This window comes from Rhipicephalus microplus, chromosome 4, assembly GCF_043290135.1.
Source record: "Rhipicephalus microplus isolate Deutch F79 chromosome 4, USDA_Rmic, whole genome shotgun sequence".
In the NCBI taxonomy this organism is placed as follows: domain Eukaryota; kingdom Metazoa; phylum Arthropoda; class Arachnida; order Ixodida; family Ixodidae; genus Rhipicephalus; species Rhipicephalus microplus.
In genome coordinates this window covers 34,313,399-34,325,981 of record NC_134703.1, presented here as the reverse complement: position 1 = coordinate 34,325,981, position 12,583 = coordinate 34,313,399, and the positions used below count along the sequence as shown (strand labels likewise).

Here is a 12,583-nt window from a genome sequence, read left to right as displayed (position 1 = left end):
GCAATGATTGGTGATTCCGATTCTAACCATAAGCACATTTTCGCATTTTTGCTGCTAATGCAAATGCTACACATATTATAAATTGAAAGTTTGTCGTTCTTTCTTACAATGTTTAGCCCCGCCGCAGTGGTCTAGTGGCTAAGGTACTCGGATGCTAACCCGCAGGTCGCAAGATCGAATCCCGACTGTGGCGGCTACATTACCGATGGAGGCAAAAATGTTGTAGGCTCGTGTGCTCAGATTTGAGTGCACATTAAAGAACCCTAGGTGATCGAAATTTTCAGAGCCCTCCACTACAGTGTCTCATAATCATATGGTGGTTTTGGGACGTCAAACCTCACATATCAACCAATCAATCTTACAACGTTACGTTTGGGAGAACAGAGAAGTTGGTACTTCTTATAAAATTTGCCAAGAAGTAACACTTTTTGACCGAAAACTAGCGAAATTAACACATGCATGTACAGACAAGCCATATGCTGAAAACGCATGAGACTGTCTGACATCCCGTAAATAACGAATGCGATTCGGTGGGACATTTATGTAATTTCTGCCTAGGTGGGACTTTGACTGCTGTGGGCGGAGCTTACATTTATTCTTAGGCTGTAACTGACTATAGAGCACAAAATTGCACACGACCACATCTACCTGCTCGGCCCCCACTCTAAATCAAGGAGGTTCTCTCATCACCCCCATCAGAAAAAAAATTCTGCTTAAACCTCTTACCTTAGGTGTGGTCAATATCGCTAATTGAACATATTGTTGTGCGTATGCGTTCACCACTATAATCAGCGAGTATTAGTTATTTCCATGCCTTACCTTTTCTCTCTCTCTTGTGTTTGATCTTACACTTCCGTGAGAGTTAACTTGTTATGGCAATGCAGACAGCTCATATAGATGTAAACCCGTTGTTGGGCAAATGTAGTTTACTGTTAGCAACCGTATTACATAACTATAGTGACTGGCATGACAATAAGGTTGCTAATTATATATTATTACTTTCCTGTATGAAGTAGCTGTAAGTAGTAGTTAGTAGCCGTAGGCAGTACAGCTGCTAACCTAACAGTTGTTACATTGGCAGTGAATGTGGTGACACGCGTTTAGTGCCTGAAAGTTAAGTAAACAAAAGCACAGGGTTGTGAAACGAGAATTCATCCTTTCCTTTCTATTCTAAGAATTACGTTCGTTCTTTGCTGCAGTACATGTCAGCCTTATTTATATAGCGTCACTCACTTTCTCAGTACTTTGACCTCGTGGGCAGTATTCTCAGGTCAACCAGTGTGTTCATGTAAACGGGTTCTCTTGACGTCTCGCAGAGAAAGTCATCTGCCCGGAGGACTACGTTAAGTGCACCAGGTCGTACTGCATACCCTCACACTTTCTGTGCGACGGAAAGTGGGACTGCATTGGCGGCGAGGATGAAATCGAATGCAGTGAGTACATGCTTCGACGCAGAAAACATGCTATGCGCTGACGAATGATGAGCGACACCTTGTATACATTGTTTAGAATTAGACAATTTGTAAAACTCAACAAATTTACATCCACTCTGCTTGAATCCTCAGTGCAGTATTTATTAATGATTAAAGCGGAAACTTGCGCGAGAAGTTAACCTACGATCATAGCGGCAAAGAACAGACCAAGTTCAAAGAAACAAAAGCCATCGTAAATCAAACAAGATATATTTCAATTTGGGGACAGTGTGATCGGTTCAAGCACAGAATGAAGGCATCAATACGACAATAGTCATTATTTGTTTTTTGCAAGCATGCATATATATATATATACAACCCACCTGACAGGTGCACGAAATATCACCAGAGAGGAGAGTTCCCTGGAAAGATGGTTGACTTTAGTGTATGATTTGAACTTCTTATTTCGTTTTCTTTTTTTTTCTGTTGTGGTCGGCACTTTTGCCTTTTTATTCAGTATTGTTGATCTTTTTCGAAACCTGACATCAAAGACCCCTTCATAAATTACCTGTATTTATATTACATGGGAAATGATAGCTAACATTTTGTTCGAACCGTCCGTCCCCCCCTCGCTACTAAATTTTCTGACTGCGGCCCACTAGGTGAGGCAAGTTTGAGACGGCTGGAGTGGTGACATGCAACCTCCGTCCTGCAGACAAGTACACGTGCCCGGGTCGCTACAAGTGTCGCAACCAGAGCTCGTGCGTGGCCCTGCATCAGCTGTGCGACGGAACCCGCCAGTGCAAACACGGAGACGACGAACACCTTTGCGGTAAGCAACGCCCGTCATTGATGTACGCTCACTTACACATTTAAGGGCCTGTACAGGCGCTACCCGTGCAGCCGCACTGCACGTAGCGGGACACCTGTCGCACTCAAGCGAAGGGTGAAAGAGCAGTCGCCGTTACGCTCGCTCCGCTTGCATGCGGCAGGTGTCCCAGAACGTGCGGTACGGCTGCGCAGGGAGCGCCTGTACAAGCCCTAAATGGGCTCTAAAGCAGAACTTTGAATCACAAATTATTGTTTTGTGACTCTATTGACGTAAACCTCGTCATTATTTCACTAAGGACAATGGCGTCCCTTTTAGGCGTGCGCCCGAGGGGGGCAGGGGAGGGGAGGTGCCCCTTCCTAGTCACCTAAGAGGGGAGGTGCAAAATCTGTCCCATGCATTGACGTTATAGGGAGGGGTGCACTGCGATGAACCTTTGCACTCCCACTTAAATGGAACCCTGCACACACCTATATGGTAGCCATACAATGAATCCCCCCTTGCTGTGATGGTACTCGGCCCTTTTTTATCTGTCTAAATCGGATACTGTTATTACTCGATGAGAGGATGAAGAGCTGCTGCTCTGCTCGCAGACCTCAAGTGCCCAGCAGCGTGCAAATGCCGAGGCCACTTCGTCAAGTGCATCGAAAAGAACCTGGTTGCCCTTCCCGACGACCTGTCTCACCTCGTACGAAAGCTGTGAGTGTACGACGAACAGTGTAGTTGCCAAAAGTCGTGGCTCACTTTCGTGTTTCTTCCAGAAACTTCAGCTTCAACCGCCTAGACATTCTAAAGTCCAACTTCTCACCTTTTAAGAGGCTAGGTGAACTGTAAGATATCCGCAATCTCGTGCGTAGGTCGCTCGTCACGTAACTAAGCCGTAGTTTTTTGCAGGATACTGCAGTACAATGGACTGACTGTGCTGCCGTCGAACAAGTTCATCGAACTAAAGAACCTCTACCTCCTGTAAGTGACAGAAACTTTCTTTATTACAACTGACTGCCACTTTATTTTTCAGTGACTTGAGGAACAACCGAATTGTTCAGATAGAGACTGCCGCTTTTGCAGGCCTCAAGAACGTCAGATTCCTGTGAGTTGTTGAACAATCTAACTATTTCGCATGGCTTTGACATTTCTAATATCCCTTTATGATTGTGTGCTATAAATTTGCAAAGATTACTGATTTTCAGGAAGCATCTATTTTCACCTTTTTTTTTAACTGTCATACAAGCATTCGTATTTAATGCAGACATCTGGAAAACAACCCAATACTGTCGGAAATAAAGGCTGGCGCATTTGTTGGCCTCAACAAACTGACATTCCTGTAAGTATCCCACGTTTTGTGAAGAGTTCAGTCTTCTAAATCGTTTAAATCAACTTTCAGTGTCCGTAAACGAAACCCACGACTATCAAATTGAGAGTGTTGTGCAATGGATGCAGTGTTGGGGCTCTACAAGTATCACGATTTCATTCTATTTCTGGTAGATTGAAATCCCCGATTATAAAAAAGTTTTACCGTGCACAGAAGGTGCCATGTGTTCACAAAGGTGTTGAAAAAATTGTGGTGTAGAATCGGGCGCTCGGTGAACTGCAAATAATAATAAAAGAAATATATATATTACGGCCTAAAATTTTGAAGGTGTTGTCATGGTATTGACATTTTACAAAGACAGCAATCGGTGTTTTAAAGACTATTCTTTTTATTTGTGCAAACAGGTGCATTGAAAATGATACAATGAATGGGTTTCGTTGTGGCAGACTTCATGCCTTAAAGTGGTATGCGAGGAATAATTGGTCAGCTGCCATCTCAAAATAAGATCCCATACTACACGACGCCAAGCAGGCAAGAAAAGTTGTCTGTTCCACACTCACTGCAATGGCAGCAGGTGGCGCTGACTTATGCTCCCACGTTTAATGCACGTATATATACCCTATAATGTGGATGAGGGTATAGCTGCCACTAGCCACCATATCCTTATTGCTGTTTGGAACGGCACCCATTTAGAAATTACTGTTCTGCAAAGGGTCGATCGAAGCAAAAATGATTTGCGAATCACGATGATTCCAAGTTCCAGACTGTCGTATTTGACCATAGTCGACATTTTGTACGGCGACAATGGCAATGCAGGTGACAAGGCATGACTGCATGTGTGCGCCTAGCAGATGAAAAGTGTGCGAAGCAGCATAGCCTGATGTCACTCTTTTCTGTGCAGAAGTGGTCAGCTGTAGCGTGGTCTGGAGGTGACCGCAAGGTAGCGCCACTGGTAGAGCTTTCAGCGCTAAAAATGGTGGGATGGCCAGCTGTTTAGAATCATTCTAGATACCAGTGATATAAATCAATAAAAGTGATAGTTATTTGTCCCTCAGTTGTGTTATAAGTCGCGAATTACAACTAGGGGGTCAATAGTACTTGTTGACGCAAAAATATTGACATGAGTAAATTTTATATCAGTGCTCCTTTAAGAAAGTTAGAGGAAGTCATTATTGAAAGATGTATTCAGGCTACGACGAAATGATTTCTTTACGCGTTGTGAAAGTGCATCGTTGCCACGAGCTCTTACATTTATTTTTTAATTTCGAATAGGAACCTAAGCGGCATGGCCCTTTCTGGGCTAAAGAAGAACACCTTTGTGGGCTTGGATCAAGTAACGACACTGTAAGCATGCATTCAATTATCTCTTCTCAATAACATTCGAAGTTGATTCAGCCGGGCCCAGTTGCGTAACATACGGAACGGTATAAATGATGGGCTGCTGAGGTGCGCACAGACAAACACTCACGACAAAACACGCAATGGGCACTTGTCCGTCTCATGGTTCGCCTCTGCGACACGTGCATCATGTGCCCTTTTGTTTTCTCTCGAAATTTGTGTTTTCAAGTGCTCCTCAGTGAATGTAGTGCCTGGCATTTATATGGGGCAAGGAGTAATGAAACATTCGTGGGTACACTCATTAAAGCTTGTTTGAACATTTCTATACTGCCGGATTGAAACTGCATATACGTACATGCCGAGTGGCTTAAGAGCATTTCTTAAGTCACACGGCCTTTCGCTATTTATGTATAAGAGGGAAAGAAACCTTAAACTATCATATGTTTTTTACACATAAACAAAATCAATGACGGTGTAGTTTCACAAAGTAGTGAATGTCTAAATGTAGGAATCTACGGAACAACAAGCTGCAGTACGTGGAAGACGGAGCGTTTCAGGGATTGAAGAGCGTCACCAGCTTGTAAGTCGAGGCAACACGTGCGCCGCTGACGTCCTGACAAGTATACATTCTTTACAGAGACATTCAAGGCAACGACATCGAGCACTTCTCCCACGAAATGTTCCATGGTCTCCACTCCCTCGAGTCTCTGTAAGTTATTCTATTCGAATGGCTTGCCAGCTATTATAGAATGCTAATTCGAGCAGCCCCACAGCTTCAGCGATTCATTCAAGTTCTGCTGCCTGGCATCGCCGCAAGTGTCGTTCGACTACTGCCTGCCCCCGGCGGATGAGATCTCTTCGTGCGAGGACTTGATGAGCAGCCCCGTGCAGCGCTCCTTCCTCTGGGTGCTCGGAGTGGTGGCCCTGCTGGGCAACCTGTTCGTCATCGCATGGCGCCTCAAGACCAAGAACTCTAACCCGGTCAGCTCGACGCTGATCTTGTCGCTCGGCTGTGCTGACCTTCTCATGGGCGTGTACCTGGTGGTGATCGCCAGCGTGGACATCTACTACCGCGGCCGCTACATCCAGAACTCGGACGTGTGGCGCGCCAGTGCGCTGTGCAAGCTATGTGGATTCCTCTCCACGGTGTCCAGTGAGAGCTCCATTTTCACGCTTGTGCTCATCACGGCCGACCGGCTCATCTGCATCTCCTTCCCTTTCTCCATGGTGCGTTTCGGCCTCAGGCGCACCTACCAGCTCATCGCGGCTGCATGGGCAACCGCAGTGGCCATCGCCGCGCTTCCGCTCGTCATACAGCCGTACTTCCAGGTTCGCAATCCCTCTTGTTGCAAAGTTGTCGTGGAATGACCAACTGCACTATACAAATAGAAAATGCACAGTAATCTAATCTAAAGAAAACTATATATGAAAAAAAAAAACTAACATCATCCCAAACGGAAAATTGCTGAAGCCCATTTATACATCGAATGCTTTAGTCATACTTGAATCGCACTTAATGATAAATATTATTTGGCTGCCAAGACATGATTCTTGTGGTGTTTCTTGTGCTTACAGGGGATAGTATTTCTTCTCAAGCAGAGAGGAAACGCCCCTTCAGTCTTTCCTCGGGCGAAGGAGCATCGACGCTGGAGAAAAAGGGAACTTAGGGGGGGGGGGGGGGGGCTGCGTCGCTTAAGCAGCAAGTGTGAACTTTACCGTAAGGCACGGTCCAGGACTTCGTTGCTGTCCCATTCACTGCTTTACCATCGCAGCGAAAGTGTGATTTATTTTACAGCGAAAGCTGCTACGAGATCACAAAACTGGTCTCGCGCAGCGCCGTAGTTGTCCGCTGTCGCCGCTGCCGGTGTCCGTAAGCACATCGCTCGAAATAAGCAAAATAAACTTAGTACCAATGACACAGTGGGGCTCAAACCAGAGTCCACTGGGTGCCAGCCCAGTATTCTACCACTGAGCCATGCCGCTGCTTGGGACTTCTTGCCAAAATTGCCTTAGGCAGGCTTGTTGTCGGGAAAGCAATTGTGTTAATATGACTTATAAAGCGTTTTAAAACAGCGAAAGAACAAGCAGTCGTCGCACGATGCAATTAGCGTAACAAGTGCGCTGTCCCATTACAAAAGCTTGTTCTTGTTCAGCTATTAACTGTGGTGCATACCCACTTCAGGCATAATTCCTCATCATCGCCAGCCACTGCATGAACAATTGGCACAAAATTCCTCGCAATAGTTTAGCAGATACCACGCTTCTCAGAAGAATGACTAAAACTAGCATAGCAAATGCCGGCCACTGCCCTAAAATTATTATTAATGCCTTAGTGGGCATCAAGCAGGTGTACTTGCAGCAGTTACCCAATGAGTGTTTAGAAAAGGCTTTAAAAGGCCGCTGTTCTACATTTTGCTTTGACTGTGCTGCGCCTTCCGTGCAGGCCTGGCGTTTTAAACACAGATGGTGTCCATGTAATGTAGTCGCACTTTTTGAACACTGGTAATAGACCTGATCACTGTTTGAACTGGTGCAGGGCGAGTTCTATGCACGCTCGGGTGTGTGCCTGGCGCTGCACATCACGAACCAGAAGCCGTCCGGCTGGGAATACTCGGTGGCTGTTTTCTTCTGCCTCAACTTGTTTGCCTTCGCCACCATCGTGGCCGCATATGCCTACATGTACCTCAGCATCCAACGCTCCAAGACGGCCGTCAAGAGGCACGCTGCACGCCAAGCGGACAGCCTGGTCGGACGCCAGATGGCGCTCATCGTGCTCACTAACTCGCTCTGCTGGTTCCCCATGATCGTCATGGGCCTGATGGCAATGTCGGGCGTCCGCATTCCCGGCAAGTCTTCCTTTTTTATTGCAACAAACCTGGAAGCAAAGAAGCTTTGTTGGTCTGGGGATCAAAACCGGGACAACGACGGACTTATTGTCTATTAAGTTTTCCATCTGAGAAATCCACGTGAGATGTTATGTGCAGATTTGTGCTACATAAGGAGTGGGTGGTTGTCAGTTTTCCCTTAATTACCACAAAAACAGTGGCATTGAATCATTACATATGCTTTCTAACACTTGGCAACGGCACTGCGTGCTGCCCACAAATTCAAGCACCGTCGAACGTTGTCTTCACAAAAGCCCTGCTTTGAAAAGAGCTGATTAAAAACATTAATTGATGCCATTAGTTGTGTCATCGCGATGGGACGGCGTGGCTTTCAGCGGAATGGGAATATTCGTGCAACATAAAGCACTTGCCAATATAAAACCTTCATCCCTAGTACACCTACATTCTAACGTGGCCTGCAAGCAACCAAGCTCGACAACCGAAATTACGATTGTTCACGATTGTTATATCGTCATTTGGCTCTTGTCAGTGCGATTTTACTATCCCAATGGACACATAATTTTACAGCTTTGTCAAAATTAAATACAATTTTAATGAGAACCAACAGAGAATATTGCCTTGGAAAATATATGAGATTTATTTCTAATAATTAGGATGTAAATATTGAGAAAGTAAAGCTGATGAAAAGATCACTTGCCGTTTGCAGTTATCTTTGCTGTCGGTGCTGTCAATGTTGTCACCCCTTTGCAGCTGCCTTGAGTTGGCTTCAAGCTCCCGTCCATGCTTGAATTTTAGCGCAAGAACAACACAGTACGAAACGCAATGATGAAAGTGCTGCTCCAATTGCTCCAAACTGCTTCAAAAAAGAAATGCTGCTCCATGCTGCTTCAAACAACACTTTTTGTTATTAATTGCTCCAAACCTGCTCTGAAGTGACACCGAGAGAACGAGGGACTTTTGCTTTTTGACTAATAAGTCCTAAATACACAGAAAATAATCTCTGTACTACTGTCTCAGTGTGCTACCAGTGTGCAGCATTATCGGCTCTGATCTCATTTGTGGGACAAGAACTGGCAATTAAGCAAATAGCTCATTTGGCAGTTTTTTTTTTCTCAGCTAGTCATGCAGGCTAGTGCAGTCAGATGTGAAAATGAGCAGGATTGCTTTTACCTCATACAGATGATTTTCTGCTTATTTGGCAACTGTTATATGCGACTATGGTTATTTCTGAAATGTGGTACTTGGCTTTTCCAGTACGATATGATTTCTACCACAAATACTAGTATTTTAAGTTATAGCCAATTTCACAGCCCGTTTATGACAGCTTGCCATTGTTTGCTTCATGGAATTTACATTTGTTGTCTATATATATATTACTATTTACAAAATGCTTTGACAATGCTCTGAAGTCTAATTGATGTGCGGCAAATTTAATATCTTCTCCTTAAACATTAACAGCTGCTCTAAACTAGCCTTTTTTTTTTCTGCTCCGAAAATTATTGTGGCTGCTCCAAAACAGCACTTTTCCTGCTTCAAAGTGTGCTCCAAAAAGTAAAAAAGTCCCTTCCATCATTGCAAACGTAATCATATATGATTATGTTTGGTATCACTACGGCGTCGATCTAAGCACATATTTGCAAAAAAAGAAATGGCAGCTGAAGCGGCCACTGATGTGTAGACAAGTGTGACTGCACGCTCGTCAGTCTTAAGAGGAAGGGCCTGCATTTGTCGTGCAGGTGAGGCGTACGCGTGGACGGCAGTGTTCGTGCTGCCTGCGAACTCTGCAGCCAACCCGCTCATCTACACGATCGCATCGCTGCGCTTCCGCTTGTTCCTGCTGCGCATCGGGCTCGCTCGCAAGCAACACTCGCTCTCCTTCAGCAAGGCCATCGCACGTGAGTACCGTCGGTCATGTCACGTAATAAAGCTGCTGGCTACAAGGGCGTGCACTTGAGTAAATCTTGGCTCCTTCTAATGAAGAACCTTATGCAAATTTTAAAGGCAGACTGAAGCAACACAATAAATTTGTTGAGAGTGGTAAATCGTTCCATCAAACCTCTACCAGAATAGCTCGTTACACATGGGAAAATCTAGGACAAAACACTTCATTTTCACTGTCGTGGAAATGCGTGTAGGCACCGCTCGAAAGTCACCGCGATTTGTGTGGAAAAGTCGGATTGGCATCGCCACTCGCACACATTTTCTTTTTGCGCTTTTTTCTCCCTAAGCGCCTTTTTGTCTCAAGCGTGGTAACTGTAGTGTTGTAAAGCATGTCTCATATAGCCGTGTATAGCATAGCATAAGATAGCAAGGGGGTGGGAAAACGGAAAAGGTGAGGATGGGCGAAGGAAAAGAGGGGTAGGATACAGTAGCCTTTTATACTGCAGTTAGCAAGGGGTGGGGATGCACAGTGAAGGGCAGAGACGCGAGGGTGAGGAAGAGGGTGGAGCACAGCGTAACCATGTGAAGTATGGTACAGCAATTGAGTGGAAAAGGGAAGCAAACGAGGCCTTTTATAGTTCATTATAGAATGTCCGCACCCCCACTCCTGTCGTCGTTCTACGCATAGGAAGATGCACCCAGGCATTGCAGAAGGCATGTTTAGTGTATCTCTCAAGAGCAGAATCATCATTTTCATACATTGGTGACGCATTCTTTTGAGAGAAATACAGACAGTTTTTCTATTTACTGTTGTAAAAAAAAAATGTCAGTTCAGGGCTTGTTAACGTCGAATTTGGAAAGGAAATTTTAGAGTAATGTGCCCTGCATGATTAGTGATTGATCTTTTTCATGCAGATCCATCATTGAATTTCCAGACCACAGTGCCAAAAAAACAGAAACTAACACACCGCGTGTGTTAGTTTCGACGCACCTGGCTGGTTTGGCCGCACTCGGCGCATTAGACGCTTAAAGCGCCTCGAAGTTAATATATCTAGTCTGGTAACACTGATATACGCTGCCGCCAGTGGCACTCTGGACATTATCAAATTTTGCCATTGGTGAACTCTCATTGACCCAGAGAGCTGATATATGGCCTCGCTGATTGGCTTAAAATCCCATTGTTAAAAATTTGAGTGTTTAAATAGCATTTTTCGTTGCAGTATGAAAAGATAACAAGTGTGGTGAAGGCCTTGAAAAGCACCCTTACCATTCGAATTTCAGGATGTGGAGAGGAGAAATGTATTACAGGCATTAGGCCCCTAGCCATTGTGTGTGTGGGGGGGGGGGTGTCCTACAAGTTGCACTTTGGGTGGTACTTTGAACTAACTCAGTAGCAATATATTTACAACATGTTTGGGCAGCAAATAGCATATAGTAATGAACACCTGTAAAAAGAGGATGGGGCTCCCAGGGCACTTTTTTTTGTTAAACTCTTTATATGGATGCCACTTGCTATCGTTTGAGGGTACACAATGCCTCTCGCTTTTTGCTCAAGGTCACTTGAAGATCCCCGACATCATTGCCATGTTTAAAAACTTATCCATTTGGATAAGAAATGCCACGAATCTCGAGAACGATGTACATCATTGCCATGGTGATTGAGGCACCATTCAGAGTAGTGCCAGATCCTCCTCTGTATATATTTGATATGGAACTCTGCTTGTGCGTGTCCTTTTAGGTGCTGCAATACACGTGCTAAATCAAAAACAAGGACACCCGCTTGAAAACTTCGTCTGCTAGGGAAGAGTAGTTAAAGTTGTTTTTTCCCACAAAACGCGAAATAGAAAGCCATCATCTTTTGTTCCTTTTGATGGACTCGTTTTGGGCGCGTGCAGATGCGAGCAACGGAGCCACACGTCGAGATCACGACCGCGGGGCGCACACATTCCGAGCGCCGCACGGCTACATGTCTCTTATGCAGTTTCTACGCTCAGAGCCTCACGTGACGCCTCATCAGCTACTCCAGATCGCCGTTGGTGTGTGCGAGCTCATCTGTGAGCTGCATGCACACAACTATGCTCTCGGAGGAATCAACATAGACTGCGTCTTCGTCACCCAGGAGGTATGTTGCTGAACCGGACTGTACGCGCACGCATTTGTTGAGCATGATGAAGCGCCAGCAACACACCCAATAGGCAGAACACAAATGAAAAAAAAAAAAAAAAATTGGGCAGTCGCACTCAAGGTGAAAGGGGTAGGAAGTGCAGAGCTGTGCTATTCTTGCCCCCTCAGCAACCCTCGCGTTCCTGGGCAAGCGCGCGCTGGTGTCTAAACATGCAGCCTTTCTGGTGTCCATAGCAGGAGAGGGAACCCTCATTTCCGATGCAGTGGTGCCCCTTCTGTTCTCCTTTCACATCGCCCCTCCTCACAGTCGCTTCCATACCTGTTGCAGTGTATGCTCTGTATTTCAACACCTTGAATTGCTGTGGCTGCTTCAAGCCTGCCATTGCACTGCAAGGAGGAAGGACATGGAGGTTACCCATTTTGGACTGCAAAGCTGCAGCATTGTTGCAGTTGCAACAGATCAGATAAAACAGACAACCATACGGAAAAAAAAAAAAAAAGGCAGCATACACTAATGGAGCAAGGCAGTGCAGCAAACAGCATAGCTTGGCAGCCTTCCCAGTTCTCTCTACCAGTTTTCCAAAAATTTATGTAAATACTATTTTTTTTTTCAGTATAATTTTTCTGGTCATCTCCATTCTTCTATCTCGATTCTGTGAGTTCATATTTCTCTCCAAGTCTTTCTTCCCTTTGTCTTTAGCCCTCCCAAACCTGTTATTGCATTCCACACCGGACAAATCGGCACAGCAGGAGAGCCCGATCCAGCGCACGTGTTCGGGGAGCGAAGCAGAACAAGACCTAGAAGGACGCAGCGATGTGCGCCAGCATGATAATTTTCATG

The 12,583-nt window shown here is 45.2% G+C and overlaps 1 protein-coding gene across 6 annotated transcripts in view; it reads left to right on the top strand.

Annotated features, from left to right (window-relative positions):
* LOC119172579 (uncharacterized) overlaps positions 1-12,583 on the top strand; it is a 116,482-nt gene that overhangs the window by 102,623 nt on the left and 1,276 nt on the right. For 4 of the 6 annotated variants that reach the window (XM_075892518.1, XM_075892516.1, XM_075892517.1 and 1 more), the window contains exons 33-46: positions 1,317-1,433; positions 2,128-2,244; positions 2,835-2,940; positions 3,003-3,071; positions 3,136-3,207; positions 3,260-3,331; positions 3,491-3,565; positions 4,826-4,897; positions 5,400-5,471; positions 5,529-5,600; positions 5,665-6,220; positions 7,428-7,737; positions 9,474-9,632; positions 11,514-11,740. In XM_075892518.1, the coding sequence (XP_075748633.1) occupies positions 1,317-1,433; positions 2,128-2,244; positions 2,835-2,940; positions 3,003-3,071; positions 3,136-3,207; positions 3,260-3,331; positions 3,491-3,565; positions 4,826-4,897; positions 5,400-5,471; positions 5,529-5,600; positions 5,665-6,220; positions 7,428-7,737; positions 9,474-9,632; positions 11,514-11,740 (2,096 nt within the window). Of the gene's footprint in view, positions 1-1,316; positions 1,434-2,127; positions 2,245-2,834; positions 2,941-3,002; positions 3,072-3,135; positions 3,208-3,259; positions 3,332-3,490; positions 3,566-4,825; positions 4,898-5,399; positions 5,476-5,528; positions 5,601-5,656; positions 6,221-7,427; positions 7,738-9,473; positions 9,633-11,513; positions 11,741-12,583 lie in introns of those variants that run through there. The other 2 variants (XR_012894864.1, XM_075892519.1) reach the window with 2 other exon arrangements.